The 23707-nt window shown below is 47.1% G+C and overlaps 1 protein-coding gene and 1 long non-coding RNA gene across 7 annotated transcripts; one reads left to right on the forward strand and one right to left on the reverse strand.

The window, feature by feature from the left end:
• Positions 1-445: 445 nt before the first annotated feature.
• On the reverse strand, positions 446-6462 carry LOC146394473 (uncharacterized). Its single transcript, XR_014835156.1, has 2 exons — positions 4923-6462; positions 446-2861 (listed from the first exon to the last, which is right to left on the reverse strand). It is a non-coding gene; the product is annotated as an uncharacterized LOC146394473 (long non-coding RNA).
• A 160-nt stretch (positions 6463-6622) lies between these two features.
• Positions 6623-22470, forward strand: MSL3 (MSL complex subunit 3). Of its 6 annotated transcripts, none has more exon segments than NM_001359943.1 (14): positions 6623-6823; positions 7674-7809; positions 8091-8173; positions 8545-8640; positions 8983-9083; positions 9757-9842; positions 10682-10804; positions 11362-11522; positions 12322-12480; positions 14296-14558; positions 15198-15307; positions 18038-18137; positions 18722-18806; positions 21663-22470. In NM_001359943.1, coding segments are annotated over 14 exon segments (1776 nt in total). In that variant the 5' UTR covers positions 6623-6650; the 3' UTR covers positions 21763-22470.
• Positions 22471-23707: the final 1237 nt, after the last annotated feature.

Genomic DNA, 23707 nt, shown 5'->3' on the forward strand with positions numbered 1-23707 from the left:
ACAATGGCAGGAAAACACATTGGTGATGGGTCCTTTCCCTCCCAGGGAGAGCTGTGAAATGTAAATGTTTTCCCTGGTATTTTCTAGGAGCCCAGAACCAGAACATGAAATGCAAACTTCAGGGAGGTAATTCTTTTTTTTTTTTAATTTTATTGGAATATAGTTGACTTACAATGTTGTATTAGTTTCAGTTGTACAGAAAAATGAATCAGTTATACATATACATATATATCCATTCATTTTCAGATTATTTTCCTTATAGGTCGTTACAGAATATTGAGATTCCCCTGGCTATACAGTAGGTCCTTCTTGGTTATCTATTTTATACAGTGTATATATGTTAATCCCAACCTCCTAATTTATCCCCCCCAAATGCTTCCTCTTTGGTAACCATAAGTTTGATTTCAAAATCTTTGATTCTCTTTCTCTTTTCTAAATAGTTTCCTTTGTATCATATTTAAAATTAGATTCCACATATAAGCCATATCATATTTGTCTTTAACGTACTTAGTGTGATAATCTCTAGGTCCCTGCATGTTGCTGCAAATGGCATTAATTCATTCTTTTTTGTTTGTTTTGTTTTTCTAGGGCCACACCCAGGGCATATGGAGGTTCCCAGGTCAGGGGTTGAATCGGAGCTGTAGCCACCAGTCTACACCACAGCCACAGCAACGCCATATCCGAGCCAGGTCTGTGACCTACACCACACCACAGCTCACGGCAACAACGGATTTAAGGATCCGGTGAGCAAGGCCACTGAGCAAGACCAGGGATCAAACCTGCATCCTGATGGATACTAGTCAGATTTGTTTCCGCTGAGCCACAATGGGAACGCCATTCTTTTTTAATGGCTGAGTACCAGGAGGTAATTTTTGTCAGGAGAAAAAAAGAAGGGGTGGCAGCAGCAGCTATTGGGAAATTGGGTAAATGAAAATATCTTCAATTTTTTTAGCTATCTGAGCAGTTAAACTTAACTTATTCTGTCTGCCAGGAACACATTCTTTCATAAAGCATCAAGTTTTCTATTATTCTATCTATCTCATGGCTAAAGATGTACACAAAAGCTGGAAGATCTCTGCATTTGTCTGCATGTTTATGCTTGTGATAGATGTGGAATATTTTTCTACCTTTGGATGGTATTGCCAAAATTAATTTGTAAAGAGCTCAATTTAACAGGCTTAAAAAACAAAAATTTATATAAATCAAGTAGAGGCTCAGAAGTATAGAAACCAACCAAAATGTTTTTCAAGTTCACACAAACTAGGATAATCTGTGGAAGTGAAAGCTGGTTTAAGCATGTTGGTTTAATTAAAGCAGGCATATCTTTGGAGTGTCAGTATTAACTAGAATACCTTTCTTGTAGTAAGGTTAATTAAAGTCAAATAAGCTTATATAATCTCTGTTACATAATTTCACAGCAAGGAAGGTAACTTAAGATGATGGCTAGCTATTCAATGTCTCTTGAAATTTTCATGACTAATCTAAACATAACAAGAAAATGAAAGAGATGTAAGATTAAAGTTTATAAATGCACTTTTCAACAATAATTATAGTCTATGGTATGCTTACTTAAGAATAGTTTCAAAAATCTTTTTGGTACGTTAAAATCTTAAAGTCGTACAAGATAAGTTAAATAGTGGCTATTCATTAAATATCTAAACCATTTCCAAATAAGGTAAAACACTGAACATTAATTGCTGATCATAGGTTTATCCACTTTGGATTTTTTTTTACAGAAGAACGAAAGCTATTGGATTCTTTCAGTAAACATGTTTGTGCCACAATGAAAAATTACTAAGAGGAAGAATATACTTCTGGAAATTGTGAAACATTTATAAATTTGCCAATCCACAGAAGGCTAGTGTAACAGTCCACGCTGCTTACTTCTTAGTTTTCACTAGGAATAAAGGATTCCAAGGATTAAGAATTCTAATAAATACATGTAGTTAAAACTACTTGGAACTAATGGAGGTGAGAGGAAACAACTGTGATCCTGTAAACTGAACCGGGTCCCAAATTCTTCTGGTTTCCTCAAACATCTGGCTACGACTCTCCAAACTCGTGCTTCCAGTTTTCCCCCACCCTTCTGATGAGGCATCCGTGAAAACAACGGCTGCCCTTGAACCTCCTCGGAAGGGGTGATACCAGGTCCTTCTCACTACCCAGATGACAGCCAGATTTTAGGGGACTGAACCTAGGTACGCATTCCCCATTTACAGAGGGCTTCCCCAGACCCCTGGAACTACCCACACACCAGCTGGAGATGTGACATTCAAAGTGACTAGGGAGGGTCCTCCCCGGAAGAGATGGCATCTTGAGGGGGACAGCTCAAGATCTTCATCTCCGGGATGAGATCGCCTCTTCACCTCGGGATTCCTTGTGCCTTCCCGCTACTGGCTTTTTCTCTCTGTCACTGCGTGGGGAGGCAATGCTCCTTAACGCTGACAGTGATCGCTGCTAATGTCATAGCTACACAGCAGAAATCCCTGGACTTTCTTGCTAAGGAGGCTGAGACAACAGAATTGCTTTTGATTACTTGTTGGCTGAACAAGGAGGAGTCTGTGCCATAGCTAATACCCCCTGCAGTACCTGGATCAACACCTCTCATACCGTAGCAAATAGAGGAAATTAACAAACGAGCCGCTTGGCTAAAACAGGTTGATGGCCCTTCAGGTGCATTCTTTGATTTATCTGACACTAACTGGTTTGATCCACGGGGCCCCGGTGAAGGAGTGTACTTTACTCTCTTGGTACCATCTTCCTAAGAGTCATCACGGTCGACCCCCTGGTGTGCTACGTTCTCTCAAGGTCTCAAATGCATGTTCACGGCCATCAGCAGTGCATCAGATGGTCTCACTGAGCTTAGAGAAACAGAAACAAGATAAAACACGAGGTGAGTAGCAAAAATAACTCTTCCAGGGATCACAATGAGACAAGAACCACTTAACTCTTTTGGTGCTTGACAGTAGCACTGATATCAAATTTTGGTCACCCTCCAAAAGGAGGGACTTGATGAATCAATTAAACCAAGAGGCCATTAGACTGAGGTGACTCTAATGCTTTGGCAGCCTAGGTAAGTAAACCAAACCCTAAGCCTGTAAGTTCCTCAAGGTTGTGAAATCAAAATGCTGAGGACAACCAATCACAAACAGCCAGCTGGGCTTCATGCTTTAGCCAATCAGCACTTTCCTTCCTTCTGCCTTCTCGCTATGAAACCCTCTCTCTGAGCTCCTGACCCCGTAGCACACCTAAGCACGTCTGGTTTGGGGCTGCCAGATGCTGGAATCTGCAGGATTCCAGAGAAACAAAAGAAAGCACCCACACTCTTAACATGTTTTGTATGCGTCCCTGTATGGTTCAACCAGAACACTTCCACTCTGGAACAATTTTTGACACTTTCTCCTCCCAGGGAGATTTAAGCACCTGTGTCTAGTCTATTCTCTTCTGGACCAACTTTAAAAGAGCAACCAAGAGGCTTGCACTCGCTTGCATGCCGCTCCGCCCCTCCTGAAATGTGTCCTTGAGGCCAGGGATACCATCTGTATCCTACTTTGTGTGTCTGGCATCCAGCACCCAGGAGGCTCAATAAATATTTGTTTGTTTGTTTTTACTTTTTTTATTACTCAAATGAATTTATCACATCTGTAGTTGTATAATGATCATAACAATATGATTTCATAGGATTTCCATCCCACAGCCCAAGCATATCCCCCCACCCTCCAATAAATATTTGTTGAATGAACAGGGTGCAAGGAGACATGGTCAAGAAATGCCTACTCTTTATAGCAAGCCTCTACTCAGCACTGACTATGCCAGGCACTACACAAAGGCATCTAACCCTAAATAGACTGAGTTCAGTCTCCTGTGACATAAAAACCACTATTATCTTCACTTTATTATTTTATTCTTTTGTCATTTAGGGCCGCACCCACGGCATATGGAGGTTCCCAGGCTAGGGGTCCAGTAGGAACTGTAGCCACTGGCATACACCACAGCCATAGCAACGCGGGATCCAAGCCCATCTGCGACCTACACCACAAGAACGCTGGATCCTTAACCCACTGAGCGAGGCCAGGGATCGAACCTGTATCCTCATGGATCCTAGTCGGGTTCACCAATCGCGAACTCCTATCTTCACTTTAAATGTAAGAAAACTGCATCACTGAGAGACTGATCACTTGTCCAAGGTTACGCACAAACTAAGAAGTGCCAAGTGTGGGAATGGAACCCAGAACCCACTACATTCTTTACCTTTATCCCCAAAAGGAAAAAGATGCTACACCCGCATGAGACATGGAGCCCTCTCTAGTGGGTCCTAACTGGATGAGGGCCGAAAGGGGTGCTGCCGTAGGTGGTATGGGTAGCGTTTAGGACCCTGAAGCCTTTTGCATTCTTGGACTTTTTACAGAGAAAAGGAAAAATGCAAAGCTCAAGGACATTAGGGCTCAGAATGGAGAGAAACAAAAGAAAGCACCCAAAGTTTTGCTCTGAAAGTTTAGAGTCTGTAGAGGCAATCTCCATTCACCAGCAAGAAAAACAAAAGCATTAATTCTTCAGTTATGGCTTAAGCATGACTGGCAATTATTTGTGCCCCAGAGCTCCCCTTGCCATTTATGGGAACACTACCATCAAGATGCCACCCTGAGGAGTTCCCATCGTGGCTCAGAGGTTAACAAATCTGACTAGGAACCATGAGGTTGTGGGTTTGATCCCTGGCCTTGCTCAGTGGGTTAAGGATCCGGCATTGCCGTGAGCTGTGGTGTAGGTTGCAGACTCGGCTCGGATCTGGCGTTGCTGTGGCTCTGGGGTAGGCCGGCGGCTACGGCTCCGATTAGACCCCTAGCCTGGGAACCTCTATATGCCCTGGGAGCGGCCCTAGAAAAGGCAAAACGACACACACACACACACACACAAAATCCCACCTTGACAAACCACAACCGGAAGAGGAATCATGGCTCCGGTTCTGGCAGAGTCTGTATTATCCCAGACTCAGGTCTTCCATGTCTTCTCCTAACCTGTCCCTCCTCTGACAGCCCTTATTCTGGCCAATGGACCTGGCCAGAGGAATTCCTCCTTTCCTTTCCACCTTCGTATCCAATGCATCACTGAGTTTTGTGGATTCTATTTCATAAATCTGTAATCTAGTCAATCAATCGATCAGTTAGTCAATCTTCACTGTGTGCCAGGAGCATGCACTGATGAACTGGGTGAGAGTTCCTCCAGCCCTGCCTTCCCAAGCATCAAGGAGCTGGGCATCTTAAGGAGGGCATTTTGCAAATGAAAAGCCCTCCTCCTGCAGAGCAGTAACTGCAAGGAATGGATAAGTGGAGAGCAGTGAGGGAATCCTGGAGGGGTCTATCTCGTGGCTGTGTCCAAACTGAAGTGTGAAGGATGTGTACCAGGAACCCAGTGAAGGCGGAAGCAAGTGCACATTTCTGGAAGCAGGAACGGAGCCCAGAGTGTGGAGACCTGGCAGTTCACTAGGACCTCAGAGCTGGTCTCCAGTGGGTCCCAATGCACCAACTACATTGCCTTAAGACTGCCCATTCCTCAAAGGAAAACACACCCAGCACCGTCTTTCGTGTCTCTAGAGGTTTGCCCTTCAAGAAGGGTCTTCCAGGGACTTCCCTGGGGGCTTAGCAGCTAAGGATCCAGCTGTTGTCACTGCTGTGGCTCGGGTCACTGCTGTGAGGCAGGTTAGGGCTTGATCCCTGGCCCCAGAACTTACGCCAGCCTTGGCTGCGGGCCAAAAAAAAAAAAAGCGTCTCCCAGCGTTTGTCATTCCTTCATCCCATGTCGCCTGGGCATCCCTTCTGTGTAGGTACCCGCTAGGACAGGCCACACAATACCTCTCAACTGCAGGGAGTTTTCAGTGTATGGCAGAAGATGACCTTAACGGAACCTCACTGCACGTTCTGGGGGCTGAGACACCACGCTGGAAGCTGAGACTTAGGATGTTAAAGACCTGGTAAGGACTCATCAGCCTCGCCGCCCACTTCTCACCCGCTGTCACAGGAGGGCTCCAGGCCTGCCACCTGCTCCTCCTGGCCCAGAGGTGCCCCAGTGCTTTCTTCACCCTACAACCTTCCGCCCCCGCCCAAGACCGCTGCCCATCTAGACCCGACTCCGGCGCTACATCCTCCCCGCTTGGCCCTACTTGGCGGCGCGCGCTCCGCTTAGGTGGCCGACGCGGCGTGGCCAAGGAGCTCCCAGAGGGCGGCCGCCGGCCTCCCCACCGCCAGTGCCCCCTCATAGACGGGCTCTGTCCGGGCATCTCCCGTCCCGGGACCGAAGAGCGCGCGTCCGGCGCGATGACCCCGTGGGCGCGACCCCTTCCTAGGAAGGCTGGAGGGGCCGCTGGGCGGGCGGACCTGGGGCGCGGGCTCCCCACTCGCCGTCTACCCAGAGCCCGGCGGGAACTCGCAGAGGCGCGCCCGGTCGGGAGCGCGCGCGTCCGGCCGCTCCGAGGTCCGGCAGTGGCGCGGGGCGGGCAGAGGCGGGGCGGAGGGCGGGACGGCCGCAGCCTCCGCCAGTCCCCGCTCCGTCCCCACCACCCCCGCCACAGCGCGCCACCTCCCCGCCCCCACCCCCCTCCCCCACCGCGCGCGCTCCGCCCGCCCCGGAGCCTCGCCCTCCGCCACGATGAGCAAATGAGCGCGAGCGAGGGCATGAAATTTAAATTCCACTCAGGGGAGAAAGTGCTGTGCTTCGAGCCTGACCCCACCAAGGCGCGAGTGCTGTACGATGCCAAGGTGCCGCCGCGGAGGGACAGGGAGGACGCGCGGGACGGGGACCCCGGGACGGGAGGCGAACGCGGATGCGGGTGCGGATGGCGCCGCGGCGCGGGGGAAGTGGCGGGGCTGGGGCGCTCCCTGCTAGCGGCTCCTCGGCCTGCGCGGCGCCGCGCGGGCGGCAGGGGGCGCTCGCGGGGCACGGCGCTGGGGAGTCGGGGCTCGGGCGCTTCCGCTTCCGCCTGGTGCCGGTGGCGGTGTGGGCGCCATCGGAAACCTCGCACTTCCGGTGTCCAGAGGCTGTGGCAGGGGCCGCGGCCCCCGTTTGCCCACGCGAGGGCTGCTGCGGGCCGCGCAGCCGGGAGACCGCTCGCACACAGTCTCTGCCTTCGGGTTAAATTTCCCCTTAGGCTGCGCGGTGTAGCGCCCCACGGGCTCCCGTCCCACGCCCTGACCCCCCCCCCCGCCCCGTATCCAAGCGCCACCGCGATGGCCCCCTTCTGGCGACGTCGTTGCCCTGGGACCCAGGCGTATCTGGGCCTGGTCCCTCCCTTAGGCCTTGACCCCTCACCCCGAGGGCAAGGTTGATCCGGTGTCTTCGTCCTTCAGGGCCTTGCGACATTTACATTTTCAGTCTCCGTGTCGCGCCCCGTGCCACTCCACCTAAATCTCGGGGGCTTGGGGGGAAATTGAGCCACATCTGCAGCTCCTCAGGTCTGGATGGCGAGGGGGAGTGGGCCTCGCAGTCTGGGGGTGGGGTCCGGCCCTGGGCCCCGGGCCCCAGGTCCCAGGCCCCAGGTGTGTCTGGGCGGCGCTGCCCTGGAGAGGACATCCCAGGCCTTTCGGGCTCCGCCCCCCGCTGCCCCCGTCTCCGTTAGCTGTGCCTCCTCCCTCCCCGCCTGGAGTCTCCTTAAGGGTGACACGCCCCATCATTCGCCCCAGACGTTCCCCCTGGGGACATCGCTGGGAGGGATGGCCTAATCCGCCAGCCGAACTGGCCCTGGACGCAGCGGAGCCCAGCAGACTACAACTCCCAGAGGTCTCACGGCTGCAGCTCGCTGGTCTGGCCTGGACTCTGGTTAGTGACACATTGGCCGGCCAATGCCTTCAGAAGTGGCACCCTTTCTCACAGTCAGAGACCAATCAGGGGTTGGTTGGAGGGATGTTTCCTATTTTGAGGCATCCACTCAGGAAAAAAAATGGAATTGAAAGGAAAAATGTTTCAGCCCCGCTCTCTGTCTAAAAAAGGAGAGAATGCTTTCTTTTCTTTTAAAAAAAGGTCGATGATCTAGTTTTCCTGATCCAGCTTCCAATATTCTGTATGTTCTGTCGTTTGTGGACAACATTTCCTGGTTTCAGATTGTCGATGTTATTGTTGGGAAAGACGAAAAAGGCAGAAAGATCCCAGAATATCTGATCCATTTTAATGGTTGGAACAGGAGGTGAGTGTACTTGTTAAACCGGACGGAAAGTTGATAATCTCTGCACAGGCACATTGCAAACGTCTTTGTTAAGTTTTAGAAACACTTCATTTCCTGTTGTTGTTGTTTTTTAATCAAACCTTGCCTCCTTGGAAGAATGATGACTTCTAAATCGATTGTATTTTTATTCTCTTTGGGTCATTGTGGAAACCCCGGTTGCTTCTGTGTCTGAATGAGTTCCTTTTTCAGTTTATTTGCATCTTTTGTGTGATTTTAAAATATTTCAATAGTTTTCTCAAATGTGAAGTAATTCTCTGATGTGCTGTTAGCATTTGTTTCGTATCAAACTGAAATACTGAATGTTACATGCTTTTCCTCTTTTGTTTGATTAGCTGGGATAGATGGGCAGCTGAAGATCATGTCCTTCGTGATACCGATGAAAATCGGAGATTACAGCGTAAATTGGCAAGAAAAGCTGTAGCTCGCCTGTAAGAATACCAAAATCCTGCTATCAATGTTCCTCCGTATTTTCTTGCAGTGTTTAGAATTTTTATGATGTGAAAGTTAAAGATTCTGAAATCTGACATAGGCATGGAGTATGAATTTGGCATAGGTAAAGCTTGTTAGTGAATGGTGTTTCTATGGTGTTCTAAATAATTGCTGTGCTTTCAGGAGCTTACTGTGTAGTGTTCTGAAACAGACATTACCACTTAGGTTTTGCAGTGGAATTTGCTTAGGTACTTAAGAATAATTGTTATTAGCTACTCTTTTTTTACCTGCAGACCCATATGGGTCAATGTCAACATTTCAGTTTTGTTTATCTGTTTCAGGAGAAGCACAGGAAGAAAGAGGAAGCGCTGCAGGTTGCCTGGGGTGGACTCTGTCTTGAAAAGCCTCCCCGCGGAAGAAAAAGATGAAAATGATGAAAACTGTGAGTGGCTTGACTCGTTTTTCTCTGGTTAAAAGGATTTTTTTTTTTACCTCGTTCTTTTATACCACAGGATCGAGGGGGAAGATTTATTAGAATTATAGACAGGAAAACTGGGTTTTTTTAATGAAGTTCCTGGGCTAGGGGTCAGAGCAGGACAGGGAAACATTTTCACATTGTATACAACATTTGTTCCTTTTGTTTTTGACAAAGTAGCAGTCGGTAAGTTCCTAATTAGATCTCCTGAGTCATGGGCACTACGGCTGCCTTTTCAGCCTTTGTCTTTAACTCCTCAGAGGTCCATGCTCTTGTTTTCTTACCCCCACCCTTGTTTTGGCCACCCCCATGGCCTGTGGAAGTTCCTGGGCCAGGGATCCAACCCACGCCATGGCAGTGACCCCAGCGTCTGCAGTGACAATGCCAAATTCCTAACTCACTAAATGCTTTAAAGTCATTTACTTGTGTGATTTTTGCATCCATCAAAATCGGTGTTGTATTTTTTCAAAATAAATTTGTTTTCTGAGAGGTGCAGTATTTGTGTTTAGCACTTAAAATACATGCAAGACTGCAGTTTATTATTTCTCTCAGTAGAACACACATGCCATCTTAAAGAATTGTAAATATAAAGGTTAAGAACGTATGTAAAGCAGGTTTGCCTGATATTTTTGGGTTTTAGCAATAAGCAGTTCCTCTGATGACAATAGTGAAGAAAAGGATGAAGAAGTAAGTGAAGAGAGTGATATTGAAGAAAAGACGGAAACGGTACACAGGTTTTTTTTAATTTTTTTGTATGTATAAATTTTTTATTGTAAAATCTCTTTGTTTTGGTGTATATTTAGTTGTAGAATTATGCGGTCAAATTTTTAGTTGTGAAGTGTTTTGTAAGTATACATTTTTAAAGACCAAAGATCAAGTTGGATTTCATGTTTAAGAGAAAATAATCCTTATTTATAGTTACGAGCCTTCTGTGGCTCTTTAGACCCTTAAAACTCTTGCCACAAATCATAGTTAACCCTTCCTTTCTAATTGTGAACTTCATTTTTATAGTAGTGATTAATTTTTAATTTTTTTGTTATTTTATATGATTTTTATTTTTTCCAGTGTTTTGTTAATTTTTACTGTACAGCAAAGTAACACAGTCATGTGTATACACACACACACACATATATATATATATATATATATTCTTTTCCTTACATTATCCTCCATCAGGTTCCATCACAAGTGACTAGTTATAATTCCCTGTGCTCTACAGCAGGATCCCATTGCTTATCCACTCCGTGATTAATTTTTAAATGATGTGTATCAGAGCTTGGCATCTTCTGCCTGCCTGCCTGCCTACCAAGTGAATGTAAATCCCACTGGTAAAGTTAATTCGGGAAGAAACAACCTAAGCATTTGTGGTGTGGTTAGTGCCCTAAAACACGTTAACTTCTGGTCTTGACTGTACTTTTCATTAGAACACGTGGCACCATTGCTGCCATAAATGTCAAGAGGCGAAGCGGGTTTCTTTTATGGTGGGCTGCCCTGTGTTAGTCCTTAATTGGCTATGGACTATGAATCTGTCTTAGGTGGTTAAAAATGGAATTGTGATGTTACAGAAGGAAGACCCAGAGCTGCACGCGAAAAGGGAGATGGAAGAAAGAACAATAACTATAGAAATCCCCGAAGTTCTGAAGAAGAAGCTTGAGGATGATTGTTATTACATCAACAGAAGGAAACGGGTACACGGGGGAGATCCATAACATAGGCATTTGTAAGGGAGCTTCCGTTTAGCCGTATTTTGCAGTCACAGACTCAAACAGTTGAGAACCTCGGAGGAATGAAATTCGTATTTTAAGTTCTGTGCTGAGTCGGGTCTTCAACTTCTCTGACAGTTGTGTTCTAATTAAAGTGTGCACAGTTTTCTCCAGCTCTGGCTGCCCATTGCAGTTTTCTAGGCAGCTTTGCAAGGTCCTGATTTCTGGGCTCCAGCCTAGAGGTTAAGACAAAATTGATCTGTGGTGTTGGGGCGGCAGCTGTGGATATAGTCTTAGAGGCTCCCCAGCTGGCTCTCGTGGATCACTAAGCTGAGAACTGCTTGTATTTATTTAAAAAATTATCACTGTAGTCTCCGTGGGACTATGGTCAGTAGAAGAAAAGAAGCAGAGCTTCAAAGCACATTTCTTCAAAACACTCTGTTGAAACAGAATTGGCTTGATTTTTGAGTTTGAACAATGATGTCAATAATGCCACTGTTTCTTGGAAGGGACACATCAGAAGTTTCTGTTTTCGTTAACAGTTAGTGAAACTCCCCTGCCAAACCAACATCATCACCATTTTGGAATCGTACGTGAAGCATTTTGCTATCAATGCAGCCTTTTCGGCCAATGAGAGGCCTCGTCACCATCACGCTATGCCACATGCCAACATGAATGTGCATTATATCCCAGCAGAAAAGAAGTAAGTGCCGGAGGGAGGATTGGTGTTTCATGGTTCTCTTTGGCTATTAGAGACGTGGCTTCCATTTAGAGCAGGTAACACTGTTGCTGTTTCAGTTACTATGAAATCATTTAGTGTAGCGCTTCATGATTCGCTTAATAACCAATTTGCTGGAATGTCAAAGGACTGTCCCTTTTTTGCAGTGTTCAGTAACTCTTGAGGCGTGCGGCATGGATCCACCGAGGATATGCAGCACCTCAACACTAAGACTAGTTGTTTTCATTGATGGAACTTTGGGGGATCAGTCTTTTCTTTCCTTGAGAAGCATCACAATAGGGGGTGAGAATTGTACAGAAGCTTGTTTACAGATAGGTCTTTATCCCAATCTGAGCAGTTGGCCTCATAACCTGACTTGTGCCCACAGCCCAGCTAGAGTCAGACACGTCGATTGTTCAAGTTAAAAGAGGTGTTAGGAGTTCATCAGGGCCGCCCCCTTGAGCTTCCGGTGGGTGGGGTCTGCCCACCTTCTGCAGCACAGCCTGCTTGGGTTCCTTGTGTGGCCCTGAACGTAGTCATTTGTGCCGTCATTTGTGTCCCATGTACTAAGCTACAATTGCTGGCGTGCTGCGCTTTGTATTCTGGATTTATGTTCCCATTTATACTTTATCGCTAGCATCTACAAACTCTTATTTTTCATATATATAGGTGTAATATATATATGAAAATTTAAAAGTCTTCCTTATTAAAAATGTGCAACTTCATTGTGACATTTTGGAAAGTTCTATTACATCATTGCATTTCTAATCTCTGCTCCTTCCAGCGTCGACCTTTGTAAGGAAATGGTGGATGGATTAAGAATAACCTTTGATTACACTCTCCCACTGGTTTTGCTCTACCCGTATGAACAAGTTCAGTATAAAAAGGTGACTTCGTCCAAATTTTTTCTTCCGATTAAGGAAAGTACCACGAACACTAACAGGTGAGTTCACCTCCACGTCCGTCATCAGCCATCAGCAGTCAGATAGCTACATCTGTTTTCAAAGATTTCCATTTGATGCTCTGGGGGCCAAGATGTTTGGAGGAGGAAGTAGATTGCAAAGCACCCATACTGGTGCTTTCCTCTTTCCCTGGGTAAGCTAAGGCATCATGCCCTTTCACGTGGCTCTGAAAGGTTGTACCAAGTCAAGAGTCCGGTGTAGAGAAGTTGGATTGTGAGTAGCTATCCCCTTCTTTCCAAAGACAGTGTGGCGGAGAGAGCACGGCCTGAGAAGGCTAGAGGATGTGGGCTTGAATTTGGCTCCCTCACTTACAGGTTGTGTGACTCGGGGCCGTCGCCTTCTGAGCCTCTGGCTTTTGCCTCTGCAATAGAAGGAACATTGGCGGAGTTCCTGTCGTGGTGCAGTGGTTAACGAATCTGACTAGGAACCATGAGGTTGTGGGTTCGGTCCCTGGCCTTGCTCAGTGGGTTAAGGATTCGGCATTGCTGTGAGCGGTGGTGTAGGTCGCAGACGGGGCTCGGATCCTGCATTGCTGTGGCTCTGGCACAGGCTGGCGACTACAGCTCCGATTCGACCCCTAGCCTGGGAACCTCCATATGCTGTGGGAGTGGCCCTAGAAAAGGCAAAAAGACAAGAAAATAAAAAATAAAAAGTACCCTGTAAAAAAAAAAAAAAGAAAAGAAAAAAAGAAAGAACATTGGCTTCCGCAGATAGTTATTAAATGAGGAAGTTTGCGAAGGTCCAGCCACCTTTGGCCTTCAAGGAGGGGTTAGTTTCCTTCCCGCTCTGCTGTGTCACCACTTTCTTCCCTCGGTGACCCAGCATGCCCACATCTCTATTCTTTGGGGGGAACAAAAGTCCCCCCCACCTACCGTCAGCTACTTCCCTATCTGCCTAAGGCCTCTCTTCCCGAGTGAGAGAGTGGTCCCGTCTCGTGATTGCCACTCAGCCCTCTCTTCTTGGGTGTTTAGGGTCTGCCTTTGTGTCCCACCTCCCTCTGCTCCCCAGGGCACTGGCGCCTTCCCATTTGCCGCACCCCGCGTCGGTCACCCTCCCCTTCCCAGGGGGCCTGTCTCCTGGTTCTCGGTCTGCCTCCTGGCCGTCTCTTCTCAGCCCACTTTCCTTCCCCGTTGATTCCGCCCCCCTGGAGAGGCCCATGTGACTCACTGGGGACCTCTGTGGATGTCCCTCTGCCCTGCTCGCAACCTTGAGGTTCCCAGTGTCTGGGGTGGACTGTGTGTTTCTGCAAAGCTTGGGCAGCGTGGGCGGCGTCTCCTGTCCTCTCTCCGTGGTTCCGTGGCGCTGGGACAGTGTGGAATTCTTCCTCTCTCGCCCGGGCTTTCTCAGCCTCGGCTTTCCTGGTGTTTTGACCTGTGTCGCCCTTGGCAGTGGGCCGCCCTGTGCACTCTGGGCTGCTGTGCTGCATGCCGGGCTTCTCCCGCATTGGATGCCCGTCGCGTTTTTCTGGTCGTGACAGTCCGAGCTCTTCGGAGGGTGTCAGTGTCCCTGGCAGAGTGGAATCACTGCCTACTGAGACCCCTAGGAAGGGGCACCACCGTCTTAAATGCCAGTGTGCCTTGAAGAGTCACTGAGAGCATTCAAGCGACAGAGTGTGTGTCCTGTTACTTTTTAAGAAAAATCCCTGTTTTGGCCCATTTGGAAGTGAGTTTCTGGCCCTGCTGGGGCGGAGTGGCCGGTGCGCTTACTGTCTGGAGGAGGACACTGCGGATTCCCTCCAGGTCTGGCAGCAACTCGGCAGGCCAGGCACCTGTCACGTTTTGCGCTTTCTTCCCTAGGAACCAGGAGGAGCTCTCGCCAAGCCCACCTTTGTTGAATCCGTCCACACCACAGTCCACGGAGAGCCAGCCAACCACCGGCGAGCCAGCCACCCCCAAGAGGCGCAAAGCCGAGCCCGAAGCCTTGCAGTCCCTGAGGCGGTCCACGCGCCACTCCGCCAACTGCGACAGGCTGTCTGAGAGCAGCGCCTCTCCTCAGCCCAAGCGCCGGCAGCAGGACACGTCGGCCAGCATGCCCAAGCTCTTCCTCCACCTGGAAAAGAGTAGGTCCCTCCCCCGGGCGGACAGAGCGGACGTCTCCTTCGTGCTTGGGCTGGGCCTGGCCCTGCGCTGCGGGAAGGAGTCCGGCGGCAGGAGGGGCTGGGGAAGCACGGGCGGAGCACGCGGTCCCAGCCAGACTCGCCAGCTCGGCTGCGGGAACTCGACTTGGGAGGGTGGCCTGCCGGAGGCTCCCGAGGCACATGCCCTCATCGGCAGTCAGCTGGGCGAAGGCAGCTCGCCCAGGCCTTCAGCTCAGCGCGGCTCAGGAGGCCGTTGGCAGTGCCTCCCTATGCCCCCATCCCAGCCCTAATCTGTCACATGAGGCAGCCACTCCTCCCTTCTTGTTCCTATGCATTCGCCTCTTCTGGGCCTGAATTCCTCTCCGTGGAATCAGACAGTACGTGGCCTTTGGTCTGTGGCTTCTTTCTCTTGCCATAACGTGTTCCGGGTTCATCACGTTGCAGCATGTATCCCTACTGGACGCCTTTTCTTTCCTTTTTCCCCACCAAATAATAGTCCAGGGACCGTCTTTCATCGGAAGGTCTTACTGTTACAGATGAATACGTTCCCTGTTGTTGGTAATAGTCTGGCAGCAGCCCTGTGATTTACAGGTGAATAACCAACATTGTTTCCTTTTGAAGAGACGCCTGTTCATAGCAGATCTTCCTCGCCTGTTCCTCTAACCCCCAGCAAGGAAGGGAGCACGGTGTTTGCTGGCTTTGAAGGCAGAAGAACTAATGAAATCAATGAGGTAAAGCGTTCGTGTCTGTTGTTCATCCCCAGCGAGTCTTGGCTCCCGCAGTTGCTCAAGTCCCGGGGAGGAAACAGAGTCTCCTTAGAAGAAACATTATGTCGCACTTGCCCTGGATGTTAACAGAAGGGTTCACACGAAGTGTGACATTGTGTTCATTGTGTCTAAGATGAAACAGTGGTCCGGACACCAGCCCTACACTTAACGCTCATCTTTTGTTTCAGAGAAGTAGGAGTGTTTTCATTTTATAGAACAGTTGTCAGCACACTTTTTCTGCAAAAGGCCAGGGGCTAGATATTTTAAAGCTTGTGGGCCACACGGTTGCCATCAAGACGCCCCCCAGCTCCACAGCAGGTGTAGACACTATATGTAAGTGAATGAGTGTGTCGTGTCACAATAGCATGTTATTGATGGATGCTGAAATTTGAATATCAGATAATTTTTGTAAGTTATGAGATAATATTCTGCTTTGGGTATTTTTCCAACCATTTAAAAATATAAAACCCATCCTTAACAGTAATATTTTTAAGGCCAGTTAACTGAAGCGGATAGCGTTTCAGGAGTTCCGGAGATGCCTTCGTTCGCTGGGCTGTCCTGTTAATCTTGCTGAGGGGGTGGAGCTTCCTTGCTTCTGTACACAGACAAAGACGGCTTTGCTACACCGAATGTTTGATGACGGGGTTTCGGCAAACTTTTCTTATAAAAGGTCTGATTGAATATTTTCGGGGTTGTGCACCAGTGTGAAGGCGGTGTGGACAGTTCACAAATGAGCAGGTGTTCTGTGTGCCCCCCCCCCGATTCATTCATGCACGCTGGTGATCGAATTGCATAGGATTTTCATATGTTGTGAAATATTATTTGATTTTTTGAACTATTTATAAACATAACTTTTAGCACACGCAGGTTGGATTTGGCACAAGGGCTGTTAAGTTGGCTGACCCCTGACAGAAAACCCAGTTTGTGTTACAGTGGTGTTTAACGAAGGTTAGGAAATTTCTGCTACAAGCAGTCACTAATATCCCGTTTTTTGAGACAAGAAGGCCCTGCCCGTGCTATTATTCAAGGGGAGTCCTCTTTCTCAACGTGTGACTATTGAGGCAGGGCCATTCCCACTCTGGTCACTGGCGCAAGGCCACCATCTAGTGGTTGTAGGCACAGCTGCAAGCGCTCGCGAAGAAGTAGGATTTTCCTAGTAAACAGTCGGAATCAGGGGGGCTCTCACAGTGATGCTCGAGACCTTAGTGCTTTCCCCGCTCTGCAAGTGCTTCGGCTGCAGCCTCCTTTTAACCAGGGCTCTGCACACTGACCACCTGAGACTCTCCCAGTGGTCTTTGCTGCCCCGTCGCATCAGGGGGAAGTCTGGACTTGCACATTCCTGGCTGGGATCACAGCCCATGCACACCCCAGCAGAGAATCCCTCCGCTGGAAAACTATTATTTCCTCCCCCCACCCATGCAACTTTGATCAGTAGGAGGTGGTTTACTGCACTGAGGTGCAGAATTGAGTGAGGGAGGTAGACTGGCTAGCTGACTAGCTAAGTGACCTGCTCTTGCCCATACACATATGTGCTTCATGCATCCAGTGATCACAGGTTCCCTTGTGTTCACCTGCAGTTTCCCTGCTGGAACAGTTCCCAAGCTTCAGCTGTGTGCACCATGGGACAAAGTGCTTGGGATAGGATAACGATGCTGAAACTTAGCCCTGCCCAGAGCTTTCTAGAGCACAGAAGGGTGGTTTTAGTGGGGCAGTGGCTGAAGCCTGGACCTTTGGCATGGAGTCATACAGACCCCGGTGGTACTTGTTCACGTCTCCAATTTCAGTTGTTTAAATTGACTCCATCAGCCTTTCTGGGGTGGTTTTGACATCCTTCTGCTTTGTCTTCTAGAAGGTTACCTTTGGCCCTATTGTTGACAGATTAAACCTGACAGATCCCCAAAAGCAAAGCAGTCACTCTGTAGAATAGTCCTATGATTCGCTGAAGTATTTCTATGGAAGTTCATTCAGAGAGTCTTAAAATTCATCTCTTTAACGCAAGCCCCCAATCCGCCCATAGTTCTGAAATTCAAAGTGAAGGAAAAGAGATCAGTTGCCAGGGTCGACGTCTGTTTCACTTGATCCAATGGTCAGGTTAGTTTGCAAAGTGAATCTAACATAGCAGAAAGTCAGAGAATCTTGAAACAATGGTAACGTTACTCAGAACATCTCTGAGTGACTTTTTGCAGCTTCATTCAACAGAATTTCCAATAAAGGAAAGGGCGCAAAATGACCTACAGTTATAGCTAATTTATAGGTAGGAGCTCTAGAAAATTAGGAAATCAGGTATTTCCCTAATCTAATTTTAAGTCTCCCCCTACTTTTATTTTTATAAGCTTGTGTTTATTTTGATACAGTGGCATGTTTTTTCCTCTGCATACAATTTGTCATAATTTTTAGGTGATTAGAAATGTCTCCATGTTGCCAAGGAAGGTGGGTTGGCTTTAGAACTTCCTCATTGGATTTTTCCACATTGGGTTTCCTCTCATTTTCTGGTCCAGCTGTGAGGCAGCTGCTGAGGTGCCAGAGGGATGGGAAGCTTGTGGGGTAGAAATGTGACACGTGACACATGATACCTTCCTATTGGCCTAAGAATGTCAAAGCGTGTGTGTTTCTGCTGGGATTCCAGATATACAGATTTGTTGGCAATGGAGTGTTAGGAGAAATCAACAAAGCGTTCACTTGTGCTTTCCGCAGGTCCTCTCCTGGAAACTTGTACCCGACAGCTACCCCCCAGGTGACCAGCCACCTCCACCCTCTTACATTTACGGGGCGCAACACTTGTTGCGATTGTTTGGTAAGAAATCCTGGTCCCTGCTTTCTTCTTACCCTTTTTTTTTTCTTCTGCCTTTTTTGTCCTTTTTAGGGCTGCAGGTATGGCATATGGAAGTTCCCAGGATAGGGGTCCAATTGGAGCTACAGCTGTCAGCCTATACCACAACCACAGCCACAGCCACTCCAGTTCTGAGCCGAGTCTGCGACCTACACCACAGTTCACGGCAATGCCAGATCCTTAACCCATTGAACGGGACCAGCGATTGAACCTGCATCCTCACGGGTACTAGCTGGGTTCATTACCGCTGAGCCACAGTGGAAACTCCTCTTCTGCATTGGTTTTAACACTCGTAGGCTTATGTACATGTCATGGTAATTTCAGGGTCTAAGAAAAATCGTTAAAAGTTGATCTCTTAAAAAAAACAATGAATTTCATAAAAATTGTAATATTTGTACTTCTCCTCTGTGTTCAGTAAGAGTTTTGGTTTGGTCGGGTACTGTGGATGTTAATTTCAGATCAAATAAGGACACATGGGGACCTGGAGGACAACTTGTGTCCTGCCACTTGTAATGGTTTTACTTTTTTTTTTTTTTTTTTTAATGCAGTTAAACTTCCAGAAATCCTTGGAAAGATGTCCTTTTCTGAGAAGAATCTGAAAGCTTTACTGAAGCACTTTGATCTCTTTCTGAGGTATTGTTATTACTTTGTCAAAACTTACCTCTGCCACCTTATGCATGACCTCCCTGAACTTCTTTTGAGCAGACGTGGGAGCTGGCTCTGTGGTATTTAGAATATGGCAGCAGTACTGCCTAAGTTTGAGTGGTTCTAACAGTGGTTGTGACCTGGAGGGTTTTGGCTGTTTCTTTTCGTCGTAGTTTATCTGGTTTCTAAGTACTTGTTGTGTCACTAGAAGAATCCAGGTAGATGGCAATGTAAACAAAATTTATTTTCTGCAGAAGTGATCGAGATGCATCATACTTTCAATTTCAGTTTTTATTCAGGAGCAGCCTAAGTATGAGGCTTTTCTTTGTCGCATGTATGTAAACTAACTTAAATGTATAGGTTGGATTTTGGTGTCTGCTTTGGAGTTAAGACAGATGACCAGTAGTCTGTGCTGATGGTTGGTGAATTCAGAGAAAGGTCTTGTTTCCCTCACCTGACAGAGCCAGTCATTTTATTCGAGGATCATTCGCCCCGAGGCTCTGCCCTCCCCGCACTGGGGGGCTGTGGGCCGCAGCCTCATTTTTGCCTGTGGCCCATCTCCTTACCCAGATGTCTAATGATCCGTTTTTCTCGGCATTGAAGGCTGGTTGTCCCCCTGCCTCACCCAGCTTGTTCTGTCTGCCTGACCTTGTGTGTTCATTCTCTTTAAAGGAGTACCTTCGCCTTGTATTTAGGCCTCAGTCCACAAGAGCTAATCAAGTAGGATTTACCAGGGTGGAGAACACTCCAGCCAGAGAAGGGAGTCTGGGAGTTTTTAAAAGATACTTTCATGTGGACGTTTTGAATAAAGTATCCACAGGTGGCTTAGACGTTAACATTTTAGGAGAAACAAGTTCCAGAAATGCCCTCTTCCCCTCCAGCGTTCCTCTCAAACAAACCCACAACTCTATTAGGCAGTAAAATCTTGTGAGTCAAAAATCAAAGAATGCCAGAGTGAGGAAGTGGCAAGGTAGCAAAGGAGGCCTGCTCATTTCGAGGTATGCCCAATACAAAATAGAAATTAGGGGTTTAGGTGGTAACTTAGAAAAATTTACAAACAAACATAGTACAGTTGGCCCTTGAACAACACAGGTTTGAACTGCCCACATCACTTTTAGGGGATTTAAAAAAAAAATAGTTGGAGTTCCTGTCGTGGCTCAGTGGTTAACGAACCCGACTGGCATCCATGAGGACACAGGTTCAATCCCCGGCCTCGCTCAGTGGGTTAAGGATCCGGCAGCTCCAGTTGGACCCCTAGCCGGAGAACCTCCATATGCCACGGGTGCAGCCTAGAAAGGCAAAAATAAAAATAAAAAATAAATTAAGAGTAGTAAATACTGGAGTTCCCGTTGTGGCGCAGTGGTTAACGAATCCGACTAGGAACCATGAGGTTGCGGGTTCGATCCCTGCCCTTGCTCAGTGGGTCAAGGTTCCGGCGTTGCCGTGAGCTGTGGTGTAGGTCGCAGACACGGCTCGGATCCTGCGTTGCTGTGGCTCTGGCGTAGGTTGGCAGCTCAGCTCCGATTGGACCCCTAGCCTGGGAACCTCCATGTGCCGCGGGAGCGGCCCAAGAAATGGCAAAAAAAAAAAAAAGAGTAGTAAATACTATAGTACTTACACAGTCCGCATGGTTGGTTGATTGGTTCCTGCCAATTAGGAAGGACAGTGGATCCGGAGAGCCCAACTGTAAGTTAAACAAGGATTTTCAACTGCGAAAAGGGTTGGTGCCCCTAACTCCCCCATTGTTCAAGGGTCAGTTGTAATGGATTTTGAAAATGTATCCAAGATATCAGCTAGAGAATCAGTGGATCCATAATTGTTGTAAACTGTATCCAATCAGAGAAGAAAGAGTTGGAATGAATCTGACTCAGTTTTTCCTGAAGAACCTCTCACAGAGGTTTATCCTTGCCTTCTTGAGGAATTCGGGCAGCTGGGAGAAGGCTGGGGAAATAAACACAAAGCTAATTACTTAACTGACTAGTTAATGTGGCCCATGTGAGAGTGTTTTAACCCTTCCTGGTGAAATATTTGATTCTTCAGAGTCAAGATAGTATCTCTTTGTTGCAGATTCTTGAATGACTGGCTCCATTTTAACATCCATCCATAGTTGGGCATGAATGAGTCTTGTCTATTTGTTTTGGTACTGTAAGCTGGAACTGTAGCATCTCCTGGCAGGGCAAATTAGGACACAAAATGCTCTGTCCTAATTAAACCGTTCAGTTGTCATTTAACTTAGCCCATATAAGTCCTGTGAATTTCTCAAGTGACATTTATTGAGTTTATAATTTAAAAAAATTTTGTTTTACGGCTGCACCCACGGCATTTGGAAGTTCCCAGGCCAGGGACTGAATCCCGAGCCACAGCTGCAACCTACATGGCAGCCGTGGCAATGCCAGATCCTTTCACCCACTGCAGCAGCCTGGGGATCGAACCTGAAACCTCCGCAGTGACCCAAGCCACAGCAGTTGGGTTCTTAACCCACTGTGCCATGGCAGGAACTCCTATAATTTATTTCTGATAGTTTGTTTTTAAAGCAGAAAAATGTAGAAATAATCGCTGAGGCCTTTTTGCACTGAAGTGTTTCTATTGTCAAGACTGCCATCTAGTGGAGTTGAGGTTCTGTTTTGATTTGTACACTTGATAGGGGAAGGATTCTGATGACATAGAAATTAACATAGAAGCTAGATATTTGCAATGAAATCAATATTGTGGTTATTATTTTTTTTCTATCAAATACAAAAAAAAAGTGAAATGTTAGAGTGGTTGGAAGTTACGATTTTGCTTCCTGGTGTTTAGTCTTTACAGTGCTGCTCATCAGGGCTATTTTTTTTTTTCTTTTTCCAGGTTTTTAGCAGAATACCACGACGACTTCTTCCCAGAGTCTGCCTATGTTGCTGCCTGTGAGGCGCACTATAGCACGAAGAACCCCAGGGCGATTTATTAAGGTTTCGATGGTTCTGGACGAACAGTTTCTCTAGCTTTGTGCTCTCAGTTCCCAGTAAAGAACTAGGGAGTGGGTGGGCCTTCTTTCCAGGCAGAGCAGATGCAACGCCCACCCTGGGGGCTCTGGCAGAGGCAGGCCCATTTATTTGAGTTGCTTACCTACTGTAGTCATTTCTGTTACGGATTACTTCCCAGGTCCCTGAACGGCCTCGGACATCTGAGGCTTGCCACCGAACTCTTTGCCCTTGTCACCTGTGATGGCGGGAAAAGAGTAGCTGTGTTCACAATGAAATGTTCCCGAAAGTGTGGATAGGTTGGGCTGTTTCAGTAGATGTTGGAATTTATTTGTTAGCAGTAACCACCTTTTTTAGTTGTTAGCATTAAACAAATTTGTTTTGCAAACTCTTTTCATTCTTGTGATGAGGCTAAGCAACTCTGTCCAACAAATTTTATTTTGCTTGGAAGCCATGAAGTAATCCTAGCATATCTTAGAGGGAATTGATATTGATGGCAAAAGAACATTTACAGCTATACATTTGCTTATTACAGATCCTTTTCTGTAAAACCTTATTTTTGGTGATCTAAATAAAGCATTGCCTGAATGTTTGAGATTTTACAGCTACACTTGGTTGTGTAATGTTATAATTCCCTTTCTGTAAAATGTTATTTTTGGTGATCTAAAATAAATGATTTGGGAGTTCCCATCATGGCTCAGTGGTTAATGAATCTGACTAGCATCCATGAGGACACAGGTTCAATCCCTGGCCTCGCTCAGTGGGCTAAGGGTCCGGTGTTGCTGTGAGCTGTGGTGTAGGTTGAAAATGCGGCTCGGATCCTGAGTTGCTGTAGCTGTGGTGTAGGCCAGCAGCTGCAGCTCTGATTAGACCCCTAGCCTGGAAACCTCCATATGCTGTGGGTGTGGCCCTAAAAAGCAAAATAAATAACTGGTGCCCGTCTTATTGGAAAGAATCAGGAGAGTTTTCACTCTGGCCTCGTCCTCTTCTCTTTATTATAGAAAAATAGCAAGGTAACCCTGATTCATAACTTTTTATGTTTATTTTGTTTAGGCTTTTAAACAATCTTTTAAAGTCTTTTTTTTTTTTTTTTTTCATTTTTGGCTGCCCTGTGGCATATGGAGTTCCGCTGTCAGGGATCAAACCCAAGCCACAGTCAAGACCTAAACCGCAGCTGCAGCAATGCTGGGATCTTTAACCCACTGTGCCGGGCCGGGGATCAAAGCTGAGACCCAGCACTCTCAAGATGCCACCAATCCCACTGCACCACAGCGGGAACTCCTCTTTGTGCCTTTTTTTTTTTTTTTTTTTTTTTTTGTTAAGGCCTTTTGTTTTCCTTTCCTGTTCTGATTTTGTATCCTTGGCATGACTAGAAGGTGGATACTGGAAGGTGGTACAGCTCCTTGCTGTCTTTTAGCTACACTCCGGCCTGGTATGGGGCCAACATACTTATCTTCTTCCATTTTTACCAGCTGATGGCCTCTGAGGTCACCCTTCTAATCTTTGTCTCAGTCTCTGACGTGTCTGCCCCATCCCCTATCCCCCCAGGATGTTTTAGAACATTCCAACTCTTGTTTAAGGGATGCTGGTACCATACAAGCCTTGAACATAGCATCGGCCTGTTCTTGTAGCTCAGCATAGTTAACCTTAACTTCCCAGGATTACTGAACAGGAACGACGAAGGCCACGGGGAGTTTTAAAAGGTCTCTAAATCGTTCCGTCGGAGAGACTTCTGTATACACCAGCCCACGAAAGTCAGAACCTCCGAGTCAAGTAGACGTCATCTTAGAGCACAGAGTTGCTAAGTAAAACTCGGGTTTTGGCTTCTAATCTGGAGTAGCATTTGGGTTCATGCTCGGCTCCTCCATTTGGCTTATGCAATGCTTGTTTAAATCTGGTGCACCTGCAGTGTTCTCTGAATTGCTGAAAAAG

Source organism: Sus scrofa, chromosome X (assembly GCF_054392235.1).
Source record: "Sus scrofa isolate SSC_HxYL_T2T_F1_AM1 chromosome X, Sscrofa_HxYL_maternal_Yorkshire_Landrace_v2.0, whole genome shotgun sequence".
Lineage (NCBI taxonomy): Eukaryota > Metazoa > Chordata > Mammalia > Artiodactyla > Suidae > Sus > Sus scrofa.

Coding starts and splice junctions, on each gene's coding strand:
- MSL3 (XM_005673397.4), top strand. Junction 8,174..8,544: donor TTTAATGGTTGGAACAGGAG/GTGAGTGTACTT, acceptor TTGTTTGATTAG/CTGGGATAGATGGGCAGCTG. Junction 8,641..8,982: donor AGAAAAGCTGTAGCTCGCCT/GTAAGAATACCA, acceptor TATCTGTTTCAG/GAGAAGCACAGGAAGAAAGA.